The 18,268-nt window shown below is 61.1% G+C and overlaps 2 protein-coding genes across 7 annotated transcripts; both read left to right on the top strand.

Moving 5' to 3' along the window:
* The first annotated feature begins 7,259 nt into the window (after positions 1–7,259).
* Positions 7,260–14,563, top strand: ZNF628 (zinc finger protein 628). Of its 4 annotated transcripts, XM_058706827.1 has the most exons (3): positions 7,417–7,470; positions 10,694–11,091; positions 11,332–14,563. In XM_058706827.1, exon 3 carries the CDS (start codon positions 11,337–11,339, stop codon positions 14,445–14,447), a length of 3,111 nt encoding a protein of 1,036 aa, XP_058562810.1. In that variant the 5' UTR covers positions 7,417–7,470; positions 10,694–11,091; positions 11,332–11,336; the 3' UTR covers positions 14,448–14,563. The 4 variants fall into 4 exon arrangements, with proteins under 4 accessions (XP_058562811.1, XP_058562809.1, XP_058562810.1 ...); XM_058706828.1 differs by lacking the exon at positions 10,694–11,091 and having other exon boundaries at positions 7,260–7,470; XM_058706826.1 differs by having other exon boundaries at positions 7,261–7,470; positions 10,982–14,563.
* An 891-nt stretch (positions 14,564–15,454) lies between these two features.
* Positions 15,455–18,090, top strand: NAT14 (N-acetyltransferase 14 (putative)). 3 transcript variants are annotated; one of them, XM_058707372.1, is made up of 3 exons: positions 15,455–15,568; positions 16,222–16,338; positions 16,985–18,090. In XM_058707372.1, exons 2-3 carry the CDS (start codon positions 16,267–16,269, stop codon positions 17,531–17,533), a joined length of 621 nt encoding a protein of 206 aa, XP_058563355.1. In that variant the 5' UTR covers positions 15,455–15,568; positions 16,222–16,266; the 3' UTR covers positions 17,534–18,090. The 3 variants fall into 3 exon arrangements, with proteins under 3 accessions (XP_058563355.1, XP_058563353.1, XP_058563354.1); XM_058707370.1 differs by lacking the exon at positions 15,455–15,568 and adding an exon at positions 15,729–15,840; XM_058707371.1 differs by lacking the exon at positions 15,455–15,568 and adding an exon at positions 15,748–15,869.
* The last annotated feature ends 178 nt before the right edge of the window (positions 18,091–18,268 follow it).

Below are 18,268 nucleotides of genomic sequence, written 5' to 3'. Positions count from 1 at the left end.
AGAAAGCTGCTTTCACATCTGAGGAGAGAGGAGCAGCCGGGGCTGGGGGCTCGGGGCTGGGGAGGCAGACAGGAGGAGAGAGGGCTCTGGGCAGGGTAGGCCGACTCTGGAGGGGGGCCACCGCTCTGGTTGGAGGAGACAGGGCCCCGAGAATTAGGGCAGGCCCTCCCTCCGGTGCCTCATCCCCACCTCCTGGAGGCTGGATGCTGAGCTTTGAGGAGCCCGTGGGTGGAGGCTGATATAGGAAGGTGGGGGGGGGGCTTTATGTGTGCCCCCCAGGGGCCCAATTAGCACATAGTTGGACCTGGGATATGGGACAGGGCAGCATGGTGGGGGGCAGAGAAAGGCGCCTGGAGATAGCCAATTAAGGGGACAAAAGCCTCGTTAGGGAAGCGAGGCCAGGGGCTGAGTCAACCGGCAGCGATTAGCGTGGAGGACCTTTAATTGGAGGGGAGGGGAGGGGGCGGCAGGAGGCTTGGGTGCAGGCTGGGAAGGAGGGGGGGGGAGATGACCCCCGGGAGGGCTGCCGGGAGCCTTCAGCTGTGGAGCCCGATGCTTGGACACCGACTCTGCCCACCTACCTCCAGACGCACCTGCCTGGGCCTCCCTGCCTCTCTGTGCCCCGGGCCCAACCTCCTGGGGAAACTGAGGCTCAGAGAGCAGGGCTTGCCTGTGCCCAAGGCCTCCAGCCAGCCGGAAGGGCTGGCTTCTGTGCAAGAGGGTTGATCCCCAAACCCTGACTTTCCGCCAGAGCGGCTAGTGAGTAGGGGAGAGGGGAGGATACACGTGCTGGCCCAGCTGGTTGCTCAGGTGGGTGACGCTAGGGACTGTTTTTGGCGCAGCCTGGCTGTGGCCGTGGGAGGGGAAGACAAAACATGGGTGTGTGGTTTCCCTTCAGGCATTTTACTGAGGGACTGGGGGGCCCTTGGTATTCGGGGAGGCAGAGAACAGACTGGGGCATGGCGGGGTGGAGAGGGTGGCTCCGGCGGGGGCGGGGGTGGGGGTGGGAAGGGGGTCCTCTTGTCTCTGGAAGGGTGCTGGCCGGAGTGGGGGGGACCCTGGTCTGGGCTGGTGTGGGGATAGGTGCTGCGGCGCTTGTTGTGAGGGGCCCGCGCGGAAGGTTCGCGTTGGGGGGCGTGCGGGTCACCTGTGGCTACACACTCACACACACCTAGTGCCTCATAACCACGTACACTGATTGTCTTGCACTTCTGGAGGTCAGAAGTCCGAGGCGGCTCTTACGAGCTGAAATCAAGGTGTTCCATCTGGAGGCGGCGGAGGGAGAATGTATCGCCCCCCACCCCCACCCCCAACCCCGTGACTTTTCCGGCTGCCAGAGGCGCCGGAGACTTCTCCTAGCTCACGCTGCGAGTTAAGTGGCAAAGCCCGGACCCGGAGGTGGCTCAATGTGGGCCCCACACCGTGTGTTTGCACGGCAGGTCTGTCTGCTGCAGGGCCAGCAGCAGGGGGTCAGCGCAGGGCTCCGACGGGGACCACCAGGCAGGCAGGCTGTGCCAGCAGCGGGCGGCCGCTTGGCCTCCCTCCTCAATCTCTGTCTTGGCCTGGGCAAGTCGTGTGTGTGTGTTTGCCTGTGTGCGCACAGCCTGGACGCGCATGTAGTGTTGTGGAATCGCCTGGAAGCTTTCCCGTCCTGTTACTTTCAGGCCCCGCGGGGAACGCAGAAGGTCGCTTGGCAGGGGGCTGTTAAGGGAGTGGACCCCGGGTCTCTGGAGAATTGGAGGTCAGCGCTCAGGCTCAAGGACGGCCGCCACTGCGTGGCGGGGGCCCGACCTTTGCTAGCCCACCTCCAGGAGCGGGCTTGCACCCATGCCACTAGGAGCCGAGGGCGACATCTGCTAGCCAGCCCTGTCCCACCGACGGGCAGGGTCGGGAACACACGTAGGGCCACTGACCATTCTGGCTCTGGCCTGGGGACGCGCCACCAGGGGGCGCCAACATCCCAGGCAGGGCCGGGAGGCCGTGCGGAAGCAGGCTCACCCTCACTCACCCTTGGGCCCCCCTCCTCTTCTCTGGTGGTGGATAAGAGCCACCCACAGGTGGGGACTGGCTTCATCTGATGTTTGTTGAGGACCCGCCCTTCCCGCTATTACAAGATATATACACAGGCTCCCTTCCCCTCGTCCCAGCCCTTGCAATCAGAGGCGGGTTATTTCATAAACATTTATTGAGCACCTACAGTAGACCGAGAATGTAGCAGTGAGCGAGACTAGCACAGTCTGTCCCTGGAGGAGTCTGGGAGTGAGATGCCGACAAACAAGAAAAGACCGGTTCAGGGTGTGCTGGACAGTAAGTTGGATGCTGGATGGGGGGAGCGTCCTGCTTCAGATGGAGAAGCCCTCTCTGAGAAGGTGACAACTGTCCTGCAACCTGAGCGGAAGAGGGGGCAGCCAGGAGCTTCCCAGGCAAAGGGCACAGGGCATGCAAAGGCCCTGAGGCAGGAGCAAGCTTGAATGAGGTGAGAGAGAGGGAAGGATAGGAGGAGGTGAAGTCAGAGAAGGGGACAGGGGCCAGACCTGAAGGGCTTTGTAGGCCAAGTAGGAGTTGGGTTTTGAAGGTAAGAGTGACGAGGGCCATGCTGAGTTCAATGTAGGGGTAGCGTCGAGACCTCAGGGCCCTGCCCAAAACTTCCTTTGCTGTCTTTACACCTAGAATGTGGAGACCCCACTCCTAAACCCCCCTCTAATATGGGGAGGGGGAATCGAGAAGCTGAGATGTCAGGGCCAGGCCAGGAGCCCAGGCAAAACTTGTCTGTCCTTGCCCCCATTGTGCTCATCTCCCAGTCCCAGAGGGACTCTGGTTCCCTTAAAATTTATTGTGAAAATGTACAGGTGGCAGGTTCCTGGTGTTTCCAACCCAGAACTCTGAGAGGCCAACACTATTATATTTATTTCCCATGTTTTCTTCTGAGAAGAGGGATGTTATGGGCTAAATTATGACTCCCCAAATTCGTCCGTTGAAGTCCTAACCCCCATATCTCAAAATGTGACTGTGTTCAGAAATAAGGTCTTTATTTTTTAAAAATGTTTATTTTTGAGAGAGAGAGGTGGGGAGGGGCAGGGAGAGAGGGAGACAGAATCTGAAGCAGGCTCCAGGCTCTGAGCTGTCAGCACAGAGCCGGACACGGGGCTCAAACTCACAGACTATGAGATCATGACCTGAGCCGAAGTCGGACACTTAACCAACTGAGCCATCCAGGTGCCCCAGAGATAAGGTCTTTAAAGAGGTGATTAAGTTAAAATGAAGTCATACGTCTGAGCCTAATCCAATTTGCCTGGTGTCCTTATAAGAAGAGGAGATTTGGATACAGACAGGTGCAGGTAGACCATGTGAAGACACGAGGAGAAGACAGATGTCTACAAGCCAAGGACAGAGGCCTCAGGAGAAACCAACCCTGCCCACACCTTGATCTTGGACTTCTAGTCTCTGGAAATGTAAGAAAATAAATTTCTGTTGCTTAAGCCACCCAGCCTGTGGGACTTTGTTAGGGTGGCCCTAGCAAAGTAACACAGAAGTGTATTAGTTATCTATGCTGTGTAACAAACCCCCACAAATACCATGGCATGGAACAGTGTACACTAATTTTCTCCCAGTTTGCATGGGTCAGGAGTCCAGGCACCACGGCTCACTGGGTCCTCTGCTCAGGGCCTCGCGAGGCTGCAATCAGATGTAGGCGGGGGCTGCAGTCTCATCTGGGGTTCAGGTCCTCTTCTAGGCTCACAGGGAAGTATTCATTTCCTCACATCTATAGAATTCGTGGAGGTGGATGGCTTCAAGGCCAGCAGGAAAATCACTGATGTTTCACATCTCTGACTTCTCGACCCAGTTTTAAAGTTTGCCTGATTATATCAGGCCCACCCGGAACAACCTTCCCGTGTTAGGGTTCTTCGGGGAAGCAAAACTAATAGGATCCATATATATCTGTATCTACATCATCTATATCTATATCTACAGCTATCTGTATCTATTCTATCTATACATACAGTCAGAGACACACAGAGATGTTATGTATTTTTTATATATAAAGAGATTTACTATAAGGTATTGGCTTGTGCCATTATGGAGGCTGAGAAGTCCCATGATCTGCCATCAGTGTGCTGGAGCCCAGGAAAGCCGGTGGTGTGGTTCCAAGTCTTAAGAGCCAGACAGTCCATGGTGGGGATCCCAGCGTGGGTCTGAAGGTCTGAGAACCAGAAGCGCAGAGGGCCGGCAAAGATCAACGTTCCCGGCTCAGTCAGGTAGAGAGGGAATCCAACCTTCTGCCCTTTTGTTCTAGTCAGGACCCCCGTGGATTGGGTGATGCCCACCCACCCTGGGGAGGGCCGTTGGCTTTACTCAGTCTACTTATGCAAATGCTAATCTCTTCCGGAAACACCTTGGCAGACACGCCCGGAAATCGTGTTTCACCAGATACCTGGGCATCCTGTGGTTCAGTTGGTGGACATGTAAGATTAATCATTACATTTCTTTTTGATTAACATCAGCTGATGGGGAGCCTTGATTGCACTTGCCAAAATCCCTTCACCTTTGCCAAATCACATAACCTATCGCAGGAGTGCCATCCATCATGTCCGCAGGCCACCTGAAGAAAAGGCACTTGGTGTACAAGGACATGGGTCATTGGGGATCATCACGGAAAGTGGCGGCCACTCCTGGGGAGGGCAGTTAGTGTGTATCTGTCTCTGGCCACATTTCTGTACTTAAAACAGATGAATCTGTTTTCTTTCCTTTTTACTTTTATTTTTATTTTTATTTTTTTTAAAAATTTTTTTTTCAACGTTTTTTATTTATTTTTGGGACAGAGAGAGACAGAGCATGAACGGGGGAGGGGCAGAGAGAGAGGGAGACACAGAATCGGAAACAGGCTCCAGGCTCCGAGCCATCAGCCCAGAGCCCGACGCGGGGCTCGAACTCACGGACTGCGAGATCGTGACCTGGCTGAAGTCGGACGCTTAACCGACTGCGCCACCCAGGCGCCCCTTTACTTTTATTTTTTTAAGTTTATTTATTTATTTTGAGAGAGACAGGGACAGCGCAAGTGGGGGAGGGGCAGAGAGAGGGAGACAGAGATTCCCAAGCAGGGCCCCCCCACACTGCCAGTGCAGAGCCCGGTGCGGGGCTGGAACTCACCAAACCGTGAGATCATGACCTGAGCCGAAACCCGCAGTCAGGCGCTTAACTGACTGAGCCACCCAGGCACCCCCGGAATCTGTTTTCTAGGTACAGATGGGACTGTGTGACCTGGTGTCAGCCCTGGTTCCCCCAGGGATGGGCGAGGAGGCTCCTCTGGCTCCCATGCACTGGGCCATGACCAGGCATGTGGGGACCTGCCAGATAGGGCTTGGATGGGGGCGGGTAGACTCTGGGGCTGGAGACACCCTCAGTAAATCACTTCCGGGTTACAGGAATCACTTCCTGGCTGTAGGATGTATATCACTTCCTGGTCCTGTGTCTGGCCAAGAGACTTTAGAGGGCCTCTATTTGCCACCCCCTCCTCTCACCCCCGCCCCGCATTGAAGTGAGGATAACACCCCTTCCCTGGAAAGAGGCCCATTCGGGCAGGGCTGGCTGGGCACCCATGGGAGCCACAAAAGATGTCAAAAAGGAGCATCCTTAGTCTGTGGGAGAAACAGGCCAGCCCTCTTGGCTCCTGCCCACACCCCAGCCCCCCTGCTTAAAGTGCATCTCTGCTCTCTTCCTGCACTAGGGTGAAAATGGATATTTTACTTTTAGTCTTTGGCCCTGGGAATCCTGTCTTTGGTCCAGATACCTCCTGTTGTGTGTCAGGGGGAGACCGGTGCTCCAGGACAACCCCCACCCCAGCCCCTAATCCTCTCCTCTCTAAGCGCAGGTGGCGCCATTACCAAGGCAACGGACTGAATGGCCCAAACCACGATCCAGTGTCCACTCAGCCCAACACCACACACCTTCTCCTTCCAGAGGGAAGGGATGTGGGTTGGAGGGCTTAAGCATGTGGGGACCAGGAGCATTGGTGCGGGCACAGCGAGTGGGGTCTGAGCCCTTCCCCACCCTGTGATCAAAAAGACTCTAGTCCTTGTTGGACCACCTTGGAGCTGGACTGTTCCAGAAGCCCAGGACACACCTCCCACCACCCACAGTATGGCTGGCAGGGTTGGTTGGGGGGGGGGGGGCGTCTAGTGTGAGGAAGAGGGAAAGGTCCAGGTTCCCCACTTACTTCCAGGGTTTCTCTTCTCCTTTGACTACCAGTGAGGGTGGGGCTGCCTTTCTCTGGAAGTGTGTGTATGTGTCGCCCTTATCAACTTTTCTTTGGCTGACAGCTTTAGGATGGGGATAGAGAGGGACAACCCCCCATGCACACAGGCCTTTGGGGCACGAGTAATAGCCTAGGTCCCTGGGAAGGGTCAGGTAGGTTTGGGCTGCCTTCAAAGCCTGCAGTCCCCACTCCCAGCTCTGTCCTCTGGGATGAATGGTTCATCTGGCTGGCCAGGTGGGGGAGAAGGGTTCAGAGGGACTGGGCTGGATAAGATGCCTGATCTAGTTGGACGGGGCTAGTATCCCCTGGAGAGAAGGTGGAGGTCAGGGACAGGGGCGCTGCTAACCACCCTACGGTGCACAGGACGGCCCTCAAAACAAAGAACAATCTGGCCCAAGCGTCACTAGTGTCAAGGCCGAGAGACTGTTGGGTGACATGCAGAAGTCACCAAGGCTGAAGCCGTGGTGGGGTGACTTGGAAAGGAGGGAGAGGGGATCCGGGACAACTCAGTGGTTCCCTAAGCCCCCAGGCCTCCAAGGAGCAAGCACAGCAGGGTCCAGCTTCCCGGGACAACCGCACACTCCCGGGAACTGCGTGCACGTGGGACCTCTGCAGGGTGGGGGTGTGGGTGTGAACAGAAGCCCTGCGGGCCTGTTTCCCCGGCAGGGAAATTTTAGAGATCCAGGGACTGGGCGTGGCGGTCAGGCCAGGAATGACCACACCCTTGATGGGCTAGGCCCGTTCGGAAACCGCGCAGCTGGAGAGCAATTCTAGGACAGACGAGAGGGAATCGGTAGTAAAACACGGGGAACGTGAGACCCCGCCTCCGGGCGGGTCTTCCCGGGCCTTGGGCTGACTTCGGACACAGCCGAAACGACGGGGCCGTCGAGGTCCGGGGAAGACTACAACTACCACGATGCCGTGCGCCGCCTGCGCCGGGGAGCGAGCGACGGCCGCAGGCTAGCGGGAGGGGTGGGGCGGGGCCTCGGCGCACGTGGCGTCGTGACGCGCCGACGGCGACGTCGGGGTTTGTGTGCGCGAGAGGCTGCCGATAAAGGTTGGGTGCCTCGCGCCGGGGGCTGTTGGGAGGGAGCGCGCCCCCGCCCCCCTCCCACGCCCCCACTCCTCTCCCGCCGCTGCCGGGGCCCCGTCTTCCCGTCGGCCCCCGCGGGAAGGCCCTAGGTCTCTCCCGCTCATTCCCCGGGTCGGGGCCGCAGGTGAGAGACCGGAGGGGTGGGGGTGGGGGGAGGGACCCGAGGGCGGAGACGTTGGGGAAATGGGGAGCGTGAAACCGGAAGGGATGCCTTAAAGGGAAGGGCGCTACTTCACCTCCGATTTTGGTCCACTAGGCCGGCTCCGCCCTCTTAAAGGGCAAGGGGCTGCTTTTCAGAGGGGCGGGGCAGGTTCTGCAGTTCCCCGCAGCTTCCCGCTTTTTATTCTCTGAGGAAGGATTATCTCGCGAAGGAGCACTGGCAGTGCCCCAAACTTTGAAGGAAGAGCCTCTGAGTCCCGGTGGCTTCCAACCAGACAGTAGCTTAGCTCAACAAAGGTGGAGATTGGTGTGCCCTAGGAGCACCCTCTTAAAGGGGAAGTCGGGCCTGATGGAAGGGTGTGGTCCGGCCTTTTGAAGGGGATGCTCTTTATTGGACTAGATGGGTCCAGCTCTTCCAGAGAGCCGATGGCTCCTGTCTAAGGCGTGCTCGGCCTTCTGAAAGGCACGTGCAGCTTCCTGGGATAATTAGTGTCTTAAAGGACTTGCTTACATTTTAAAGAGGATGTTCATCTTGGTTTTTTTTTTTTTTTTTAACTTTTTTTTAACATTTATTTTTGAGAGAGAGAGACGCAGAGAGTGAGCGGAGGAGGGACAGAGAGAGAGGAACACAGAGAATTTGAAGCAGGCTCCAGACTCGGAGCTGTCAGCACAGAGCCCCACATGGGGCACAAACTCACGCAAGATCATGACCTGAGCCAAAGTTGGACGCTCAACCGACTGAGCCCCCCCAGGCGCCCCGAGGATGCTAACTCATCTTTTTTTTTTTTTTAAGAGAATCTTTATAGCCTGTCCAGAGGGGATGCCCAGCCCTTTTACATTCAAGATGTGTGCTCACTCTGTGCCAGACGTTATTTTAGGCTCTGGGGTGCAACAGTGATTGAGATGCCACTAACATTTAGAGGGGAGAGGCTAGGGATGCTGCTAAACACTGTGCAGTGCTCGGGACTGGTCCCTCCACACTGGTCCAGCCCCGGATCGCAACAGTGCTGAGGTTGGGAAACCCTGCTTAAAAGCAGGTTAGAAGGTGCTGAGTGCTAGAGAGAACAATAGAAAGAGGGGAAAGAGAACGGGGAGTGTTGGAAGGGGTTGCAGATGTAGGTCCAGTGCAGGGAATGTCTCCCTGAAGCGACCTGTCAGCAAGGACACTGTCGGGAAGGGGCTCCAGGCGCCGACTAGATGGCGTGGGGGGAGAGGCTAGAGGAGGTCAGGGAGGGGAGGAGGCTGTGGGCACGTATGAGATGTATCTCCTCTGAAATGGGAGCTGTAGAAGCTTGTGGCACGTTCCCTGCAGCCTCTGTGTTGGGAACATACCAGAGGTAGGAAAGGAAGAGGGGTGGAAACACGGAGATCTGTTTTGGGAGACTGTTGCAGCTGTCCAGGAGGGACACGTTGGTGCCCTGGACAAAGGTGACAATGAGGGGCTTGGAGAGAAGTGGCCAGGTTCCAAATATGTCCCTGCTGGAACAAGGGAACTGGCTGACGGATTGGTCATAGACGGTGAGAGAACGAGAGGGTGGTGAGGAAGAATAGAGGAGTTTTCGGGGATGGAGAAGAAGGGAGAAAGCAGGAGCAAAAAAGAAAAAGAGATTTGGGGCATGTTAAGTGTGAGTTGTCTGCTAGGCGTCCCTATGACAACTGTAGCAGGGTTTGGAGTTCAGAGGAGAGGTGTCAGATCTGCATTTTGGAGTCCTTCTGTTTAGACGGAGATCCTGAGGGTGAGTGAGGGCTCCCAGGGACAGAGTGTGGATGAAGAAGGAGTCCAAGGGTCGGCAGAGCCCTGGGCTCTCCCACATTCACAAGTCAGGGAGACGAGAAGGAACCAGTGCCCGAAAGCGAGGAGAGTGGCTTAAGGAGGGAGGGACCCCGTAGGGATTGAGGAGGGGCCGTGGAATTTAGCACCAGGGAGGCCATGAATGGAGTGGAGGGTCTGAGTGGTGGGGTTTGAGATGGGAAAGAGCATGTATTGACCGCACGTTTGAGTTGCTTTGCTGCAAAGGGGATGGGGAGAAATAAAGCCATAGCTAGAGGCAGTAGTGGGGTGAAGGCTTTTTTTTATATTTTTAATTTTTTTAATGGTTGTTTTTGAGAGAGAGAGGGAGAGAGCATGAGTGGAGGAGGGGCAGGGAGAGAGGGAGACACAGAATCTGAAGCAGGCTCCAAGCTCTGAGCTGTCAGCATAGAGCCCTGTGCGGGGTTCAAACCCACAAACCACGAGATCATCAGCTCTTAACCAGCTGAACCACCCAAGCGCCCCTGAAGGGTTTTAAGTTTATTTTTGAGAGAAAGTGTGAGCAGGGGAGGACAGAGGAAGAGAGAGAATCCCAAGCAGGCTCTGAACCGTCAGCACAGAGCCTGACGTGGGGCTCAAACCCACGGACCATGAGATCATGACCTGAGCCAAAATCAAGAGTCAGTGCTTGCCAACTGAGCCACCCAGATGCCCCTGTTGGTTGTTAAGGGAGGTGCAGCTTGTGGGTACCCAGATGGGAATGGCCCAGGAGAGGAGGAAAGTAGGTGGGAAGTCCGAGTCCGTGGGCCAGAGGCAGGCAGGTGGGAGGGTGGTGCATGGATTCTCAGCCTCAGCACTGCTGCCGTTTGGGACTGGAGCATTCTTTGCTGTGCTGGGCCGTCCCATGCACTGTAGGGTGTCGACCAGTATCCCTGGTGCCCCCCTCGCTAGATGCCAGGAGCACCGGCCCCTCCAGTCGTGACAACTTAGCGTCTGCAGGCTCTGCCAGATGTCCCCTGGGGTGGGAGAGTCGATCTCCTTGAGAATCACCGCTACAGTGGTTGGGATGGGGCGACATTCTCTTCTGATTGCATTTATGTTTTCAGTGACCAAATCAATGGCAGGATCACCTGCTAAAAGCAGGAGGGGAGAGGAGAGGTTTGAGGGGAACAGAAACATGTCTGAGTACCACCTGTTGGGTGGGAGTGAATGGACTAGAAAAATGCAGGTATGAGCAGTGCCGGGAACTTGGAGATTCGTGGGCATGAGTGCAGAGGGAGACCCGGACTAGGGGTGCCTGGCTGGCTCCGTGGTAAAGCATGTGACTCTTGGCCTCGGAGTTGTCAGTTCGGGCCCTATGCTGGGTGTGGAAGTTATTTAAAAAAAACAAAAAACAAAAAAAATTTTATTTTATTTATTTATTTATTTTTTTTTAAAGGGAGACCGAAGGCAGGCAGGAAGCGAGGAGGTGGATGGGTGTGGAAGGTGCAGCGTGGCTATGGATCTGGTGGAGTCTAGGGATTTTCGATTAATGTGGAGAGGAAATAGGCAAGCAGCAGTGGGGGGTGGAGTGTGGAATGCTCGAAGGGGCTCTAGTTACAGTGGCTGGGAACTGGCGTTGAGGCAGGGTGGACGATGAGCTCCTCAGAGGGAGCGGGCTCAGGCATCAGAAGCCGGGGTGGTAGAGAGAGCCCAGGCCATCCTCAGGGACAGTGTCTGTCTTTAGAGGGGAGGAGCTTGGCCCTAAAGTACGTGCTTGGCCTCCTAAAGACCACGCCCAGCCTTCTCACACTTGTCCAGCCTCCTGGCGAGGGGATGACCAGCATGCTGTAGCCGGTGAGCACTCCTCCCAGTTTGCCAGAAGTTTCTGCGTTGGCACCTAAGGTCTTGCTTTGGCGCAGCCCTGGGCCACCGGGGGCCCCTAATCCTGAGGGAGGCGTCCTGCGGCACGCGTGGGCCGGGGACGCACCCTCTGCCGCTTCCAGGGCGAATGTGTGCGTCCAGGTTGAGAGGACCGGTGTTGGGGCGGAGGTGGGATGGGGTCCCGCCTTCCCCTGACGCCGAGTCCCCCACCAGGTGTGATGGTCGGCTCCCACGCGGACATGGCGCCCGCCTCCACCTCCGAGGGGCCGGCGGAGAAGCCGGGCCCCGCGGCCCCCGCCCCGACGGCCCAGTACGAGTGCGGGGAGTGCGGCAAGTCGTTCCGGTGGTCGTCCCGGCTCCTCCACCACCAGCGCACGCACACCGGCGAGCGGCCCTACAAGTGCCCCGAGTGCCCCAAGGCCTTCAAGGGCTCCTCGGCCCTGCTCTACCACCAGCGGGGCCACACGGGCGAGCGGCCCTACCAGTGCCCCGACTGCCCCAAGGCCTTCAAGCGCTCGTCGCTGCTGCAGATCCACCGCAGCGTGCACACCGGCCTGCGGGCCTTCACCTGCGGCCAGTGCGGCCTGGCCTTCAAGTGGTCGTCGCACTACCAGTACCACCTGCGGCAGCACACGGGCGAGCGGCCCTACCCGTGCCCCGACTGCCCCAAGGCCTTCAAGAACTCGTCCAGCCTGCGGCGCCACCGGCACGTGCACACGGGCGAGCGGCCCTACACCTGCGGCGTCTGCGGCAAGAGCTTTACCCAGAGCACCAACCTGCGGCAGCACCAGCGCGTGCACACGGGCGAGCGGCCCTTCCGCTGCCCGCTCTGCCCCAAGACCTTCACGCACTCGTCCAACCTGCTGCTGCACCAGCGCGCCCACGGGGCGGCGGCCGCCGCCGCCCCCGCCCCGCCGCAGCACGAGCCCGGCGCCAAGGTCTTGGTGTCCGACGCCTACCTGCACGCGCCCGCGCCGCCCCCGCCCCCCGCGCCCCCGCCCGTGGTGCCCGAGCTCTTCCTGGCCGCGGCAGAGACCACGGTGGAGCTGGTGTACCGCTGCGATGGCTGCGAGCTGGGCTTCGGCAGCGAGGAGCTGCTCTTGGAGCACCAGCCCTGCCCGGGGCCCGAGGCGGCGACGCCGCCCCAGGACGGGCAGGCCACCGCGGCGCCCAAGGCGGACGCTGCCCCGCCGCCCTCGCGGTCCCCGCCGGCCCCTCCGCCGCAGCCCCCGCCTGCCGCCGCCGCCGCCCCGGGCTTCGCCTGCCTCCCGTGCGGGAAGTCCTTCCGGACGGTGGCCGGCCTCTCCCGCCACCAGCACAGCCACGGGGCGGCCGGCGGGCAGGCGTTCCGCTGCGGCAGCTGCGACGGCGCCTTCCCGCAGCTGGCCAGCCTCCTGGCGCACCAGCAGTGCCACGTGGAAGAGGCGGCCGCGGGGCGCCCGCCCCCCCAGGCGGAGGCCGCCGAGGTCACCTGCCCCCAGGAGCCCCTGGCCCCGGCCGCCGCCGCCCCTGCCGCGCCGGCGCCCGCGCCCGCGCCGGCTTGTGCCGAGCGGCCCTACAAATGCGCCGAGTGCGGCAAGGCCTTCAAGGGCTCCTCGGGGCTGCGCTACCACCTCCGGGACCACACGGGCGAGCGGCCCTACCAGTGCGGCGAGTGCGGCAAGGCCTTCAAGCGCTCGTCGCTGCTCGCCATCCACCAGCGCGTGCACACCGGCCTGCGGGCCTTCACCTGCGGCCAGTGCGGCCTCACCTTCAAGTGGTCGTCGCACTACCAGTACCACCTGCGGCTGCACTCGGGCGAGCGGCCGTACGCCTGCGGGGAGTGCGGCAAGGCCTTCCGCAACACGTCGTGCCTGCGGCGCCACCGGCACGTGCACACGGGCGAGCGGCCGCACGCCTGCGGCGTCTGCGGCAAGAGCTTCGCGCAGACCTCCAACCTGCGGCAGCACCAGCGCGTGCACACGGGCGAGCGGCCCTTCCGCTGCCCGCTCTGCCCCAAGACCTTCACGCACTCGTCCAACCTGCTGCTGCACCAGCGCACCCACTCGGCCGAGCGCCCCTTCTCCTGCCCCATCTGCGGCCGCAGCTTTGTCATGGCCGCCTACCTGCAGCGGCACCTGAGGACGCACGCCCCGGCCCCCGCGGCCCCTGCCGCCGGCTCGCAGCCCCCCGCCCCGCCGGCCGCCGCTCCGGCCCCACCTGCCACCCAAGACGTCCACGTTCTCCCCCACCTCCAGGCCACGCTCTCCCTCGAGGTGGCCGGGGGCCCGGCCCCGGCCCCGCCCCCGGGTCAGGCAGCCCCCAACTCCCAGACGTTTCTCCTGGTGCAGACCGCCCAGGGCCTCCAGCTCATCCCCAGCAGCGTGCAGCCCCCCGCGCCCCCGCCCCCACCCGCTCCCGCCAAGCTCATCCTGCTGCCCTCCTCGGGCACTGCGGCGGGGAGCAGCCGTGGCAGGCAGGGCCCACGGGCAGCTGGGAAATCTGGGCAGGGGCCTGGAGTCGTATGGCTGCCAGGTCCTGGGGGACTAGGGGTTCAGGGAGGGGGCAACGCAGGGGCCAGCGGGGGAGGGCAGAGCCTCATCGTCCTGCAGAATGTGGGGGGTGGGGAGGCGGGGGCACAGGAAGTGAGCGGGGTCCAGCTCCAGCCCCTCCGGCCAGCCCCGGAAGTGACCACGGTCCAGCTCCAGCCGGCCCAGGAGGTGACCACGGTCCAGCTCCAGCCGGCCCAGGAGGTGACCACGGTGCAGCTCCAGCCTGTGGCAGGCCAGCTGTCCAATCCCAGCGGGGCAGCTGTGACCACGGAGGCCCCCAATCTGCTGGTGGTTCAGAGCGGTGCGGCCGAGGATTTGCTGGCCGGTCCCGGCCCTGGGGAGCCAGGTGACGGTGAGGCCGGTACTGGTGTCGTCCAGGATGTGCTCTTTGAGACGCTGCAGACGGACGAGGGCTTGCAGAGCGTCCTGGTGCTGAGCGGGGCAGATGGGGAGCAGACCCAGCTGTGTGTGCAGGAGGTCGAGACGCTACCCCCTGGGCTGGCTGAGCCACCTGCCCCTGGTCCGCCGGGACAGAAACTGCTCATCATCCGCAGTGCTCCCGCCGCTGAACTGCTGGAGAATAGCAGTGGTGGGGGAGGCGGTGCCACGCTGCAACTGCTGGCCCCACCCCCACCTGGCCAAGCCTCTGTCCCAGTGGGCATCTCCACGGCTCCCGCCTCCCAGATGGTACAAGTGGTACCCACCGGCACTGCACCTGGGGGCATGGCCCCGCAGACCCTCCCCTCCATCCAGATTGTCCAGACTCTGCCCGCAGTCCAGCTGGTGCACACGTTTTGAGTAGAACCACTGGTATCTCTTCTTGCCCCACACAGAGAGACCCGGACTCACTGCTTGGGCTGGGCTGGGGGGAGGGGAGCTGCAGGCTGGGCTTACTAATAAAGACCAGAATCTCCTCCCCTGTGTTTTGTTTTCTTGGCGATGGGTGGGATGAGGGGGAATGTCGTGGTCATAGCCACCGCTTGGGAGCTCAGAGTCTTGTAGCTTTTGCTTCCTGGCTCCCAGGTGACTGACTGCGATTTGGGGCCAGCCACTTCTATGTGAGGTTCAGTTCATCCTTTTAAAAAGATGCAGTGGGGGGCGCCTGGGTGGCTCAGTGGTTGGGCGTCCGACTTCGGCTCAGGTCATGATCTCACGGTTGGTGAGTTCAGTTCGATCCCGCATCGGGCTCTGTGCTCACAGCTCAGAGCCTGGAGCCTGCTTCAGATTCTGTGTCTCCCTCTCTCGCTGCCCCTGCCCCTCCTCCGCTCTGTCTCTGTGTCTGTCTCTCAAGTAAACATTAAAAGAAAGTAAAAAAGGGGCGCCTGGGTGGCGCAGTCGGTGAAGTGTCCGACTTCAGCCAGGTCACGATCTCGCGGTCCATGAGTTCGAGCCCCGCGTCAGGCTCTGGGCTGATGGCTCGGAGCCTGGAGCCTGTTTCCGATTCTGTGTCTCCCTCTCTCTCTCTGCCCCTCCCCCGTTCATGCTCTGTCTCTCTCTGTCCCAAAAATAAATAAAAAAGCGTTGAAAAAAAAATTAAAAAAAAAAAAAAGAAAGTAAAAAGATGCAGTGGTCACCATAGTGGGGAAGCATTAGAGTCTAGAATCCTGGTTCTGTTTGTTCGCTGTAAGTCACCCCACCGCTCCCCTCATCTGAAAAATGGGTGGGTGGGAGTCCTTATCCCGAAGGTCCTCCCAGAGAGCCCAGGTGGGCTGGGGTGGAGGTTCCTGGGGCGGGTCCTCTGGGAGCTGGTGGGCCCAGGATGCGGCCCCTCCCTCGAAGGCCCCGGAGCCAACGAGAACTAATCCGCTCCCATCACCGCCTCCCCTCCCCCGCCCCCTGTCCCCCACGCTCGGCTCTCCGCTTGTTTAGCAACCAGGGAAGGTCGGGAAGAGACCGTGCGCTCCTCCTCTGCCGGCCGGGTAAGTACCTTGCCCGCCGGGACCCGCCTGCGGCTGCCCCTGTCTCCGCCCCCTACCCCACCCCTGGCGGGGTCGCCGCGTCCAGCTCTGGTCCCTCCCGCCCCCCCCCAACCCCCCGCGCAGAATCCTGCCAGGACGCTTGGCAACCGTTGCTAAGGCCGAGTGCAGGCCCCGCCCCCACTGTGCGCGAGCTTGACGTCACTTCCGCAGGCGACCCCTTCCCGACCCTGCCGCCCCCACACCTAGTGGGAAGATTGCAGCCACCTGCAGAGGTTCTTGCGGGCCTGCTCCTGCGGCGCGGGTCGGGGACGACTGTGGGGCAGGGAACGGGGTCCATGCCCTGGCTGGGGCGGGGGGCGGTGTTCCGCTGACTCCCCAGGGCAGTCCCTGAGCCTGGGAGCGAGCCCCGGCTTGCAGGGTGCTGACGTCCGCGGGCGTTTAGGGGGAACCGATTGAGCACCGCGGCGGGCGGGGGCGAGGGGCCGGGAGACTTGACAAAGGTCGCTGGGTGGAGGGTGCATCCCGAGCTGCGCTCGCTTGGGGGCCCCGAGCGTTCCCAGTGTCCTGATCTGGGACACGCTGCTGCGGGTCCCCTTCCCTGGGGCGCGGTGGGGACCAGAGGTGCCCTTTAGTGACCTGCTTGTTTTCACCAGGTGCACGCCTGCTCCCTTGGGGGGCGCGGGAGCCTGGGGGTTGTCATGGCCCCCAGCCACCTGTCCGTGCGGGAGATGAGGGAAGATGAGAAACCCCTGGTGCTGGAGATGCTGAAGGTGAGAACAGGCGCGAGGTGGGGGGCGGGGGGGGGGGGGCGGGCGGCGGCATTGGGGCGTCTTCAGCCACCTGCCTGAGCCAGCCCGGGCTCCTGGGAAGGGATCTCTTCCTCCTAAGCGTCTTCTTGGCTCGGTCCCTTTTTCTAGTGCCTTCTTCCCACCCTTAGGGTCAGAAAGGTTTTCACAGCTGGAGGGCCGTGGGGCGACCCTGGCACACTTGCCTCCTCGTCTCAGACTTTGAGTCTGCCCTGCACCAGCCCGCGGAGCCCGTCCTCCTGCCCACACTCTGCAGAGCAGAGCCCTGGGGCCCCCGCCTGGGACCGCATCTCTTCCCTCCCCGGGTCCTGCCGCCGGCGCCTACTCGGAACTGGGGCTGTCCTCTGTCCTGTTCAAGGCCTCAGCCTTCCCTGAGCCTCACACCTGCAGCCCCCCTGAACTGGGCGTCCCCCACAGCTCCTGATGCACTCACTCGCTCCGGGTGCCGGGAGCAGATTGTGTCCTGTCCCCTGCCTGTTCCTTGGCTGCAGGGCCCTTGCCCATCTGGGGGCCCCTGTCTCCAGTGCCCGGCACTGTCCACTCCCTCTCTTTTTCCCTGGTGTCTCTTGCCACCGGGCCCCCCTCCTCTGACTGCTCCTTCTGCCCACAGGCTGGTGTGAAGGACACAGAGAACCGCGTGGCCTTGCACGCCCTGACACGGCCACCAGCCCTGCTCCTCCTGGCCGCGGCCAGCAGTGGCCTGCGCTTCGTCCTGGCCTCCTTCGCCCTGGCCCTTCTCCTGCCCGTGTTCCTGGCCGTGGCGGCCATGAAGCTGGGCCTGCGGGCCCGATGGGGCTCACTGCCCCCACCAGGCGGCCTGGGGGGCCCGTGGGTGGCAGTGCGCAGCTCGGGTGACGTGTGTGGGGTGCTGGCCCTGGCCCCAGGCTCCAGTGCTGGGGACGGGGCCCGGGTCACCCGCCTCTCTGTCTCTCGCTGGCACCGCCGTCGAGGTGTGGGCAGGCGGCTGCTGGCCTTTGCCGAGTCCCGGGCTCGAGCCTGGGCGGGAGGCATGGGGGAGCCCCGGGCCCGGCTCGTGGTCCCAGTGGCTGTGGCAGCTTGGGGCGTGGCAGGGATGCTGGAGGGGTGCGGCTACCAGGCTGAGGGCAGCTGGGGCTGCATGGGTTACACGCTTGTAAGAGAATTCAGCAAGGACCTGTGACCGGAGCCAGTCGGGAGGGAGATCACTTCTCGAGCACTCACCGTGTGCAGGTCCTCCCTGTGTGAACCCCCAGCCCTCTGGGGGCCCACAAACAGGCCTGCAGAGGGCAAGTCACTCTGCTGCAGGCTGATGTCTGTGTGTAGTGCGTGAACTTCTCAGAGAGGTCAACCTGTGCGGGGGTTTTTGCGCACTGAGAAATCTCGGTCTGTCCGCAAAGGCGGCCCCCTTTGTGGTACGGGCCTGGGAGAGATGTGCGGGGAGGAGGAGAGGGGGCCGGACGAGCGTGCCTGCCTCTTGTGTGTTAAGACTTGGGGCGGGGGCACCCCAAATGGGGGACACAGCCCTCCTGGGAACGGGGTGGAATGCGATGGCTGCAGGGGATGAACAGAGCCTCTGCAGGGGAGGGTCATCGGCTCAGAGAGGCCTGGGCAGGGTCGGGGTGGGCGCAGGGCTGCCCGAGGCGGTCCCCTCCCGGGAAGGTGAGCCGAAAGGAGCGGCCAGACCCATCTGGATTTTTACACCCGATTGTTAATAAAGCCTGGTCTCGCTCTCTCTGATGCCTTTTCCAGTCCGTCTCTGCACACCACCCCCCTCCTTCTGTCTGGCTTCTGCTTTTCCCTGAGTTGACATTAATTGTTGCTGGGGGTGCTGGACGGGGAGAAGGGGCGGCGATGAGCTCACGGCAGCCCCACTCCCTGCCAGCCTCTGACTCACGCTCCCCATTACCGAATTTTT

Source organism: Neofelis nebulosa, chromosome 17 (assembly GCF_028018385.1).
Source record: "Neofelis nebulosa isolate mNeoNeb1 chromosome 17, mNeoNeb1.pri, whole genome shotgun sequence".
NCBI classification, from domain to species: Eukaryota; Metazoa; Chordata; class Mammalia; order Carnivora; family Felidae; genus Neofelis; species Neofelis nebulosa.
Note: the sequence above shows the minus strand (reverse complement) of the source record. Positions and strands in the feature narration are given on the sequence as shown.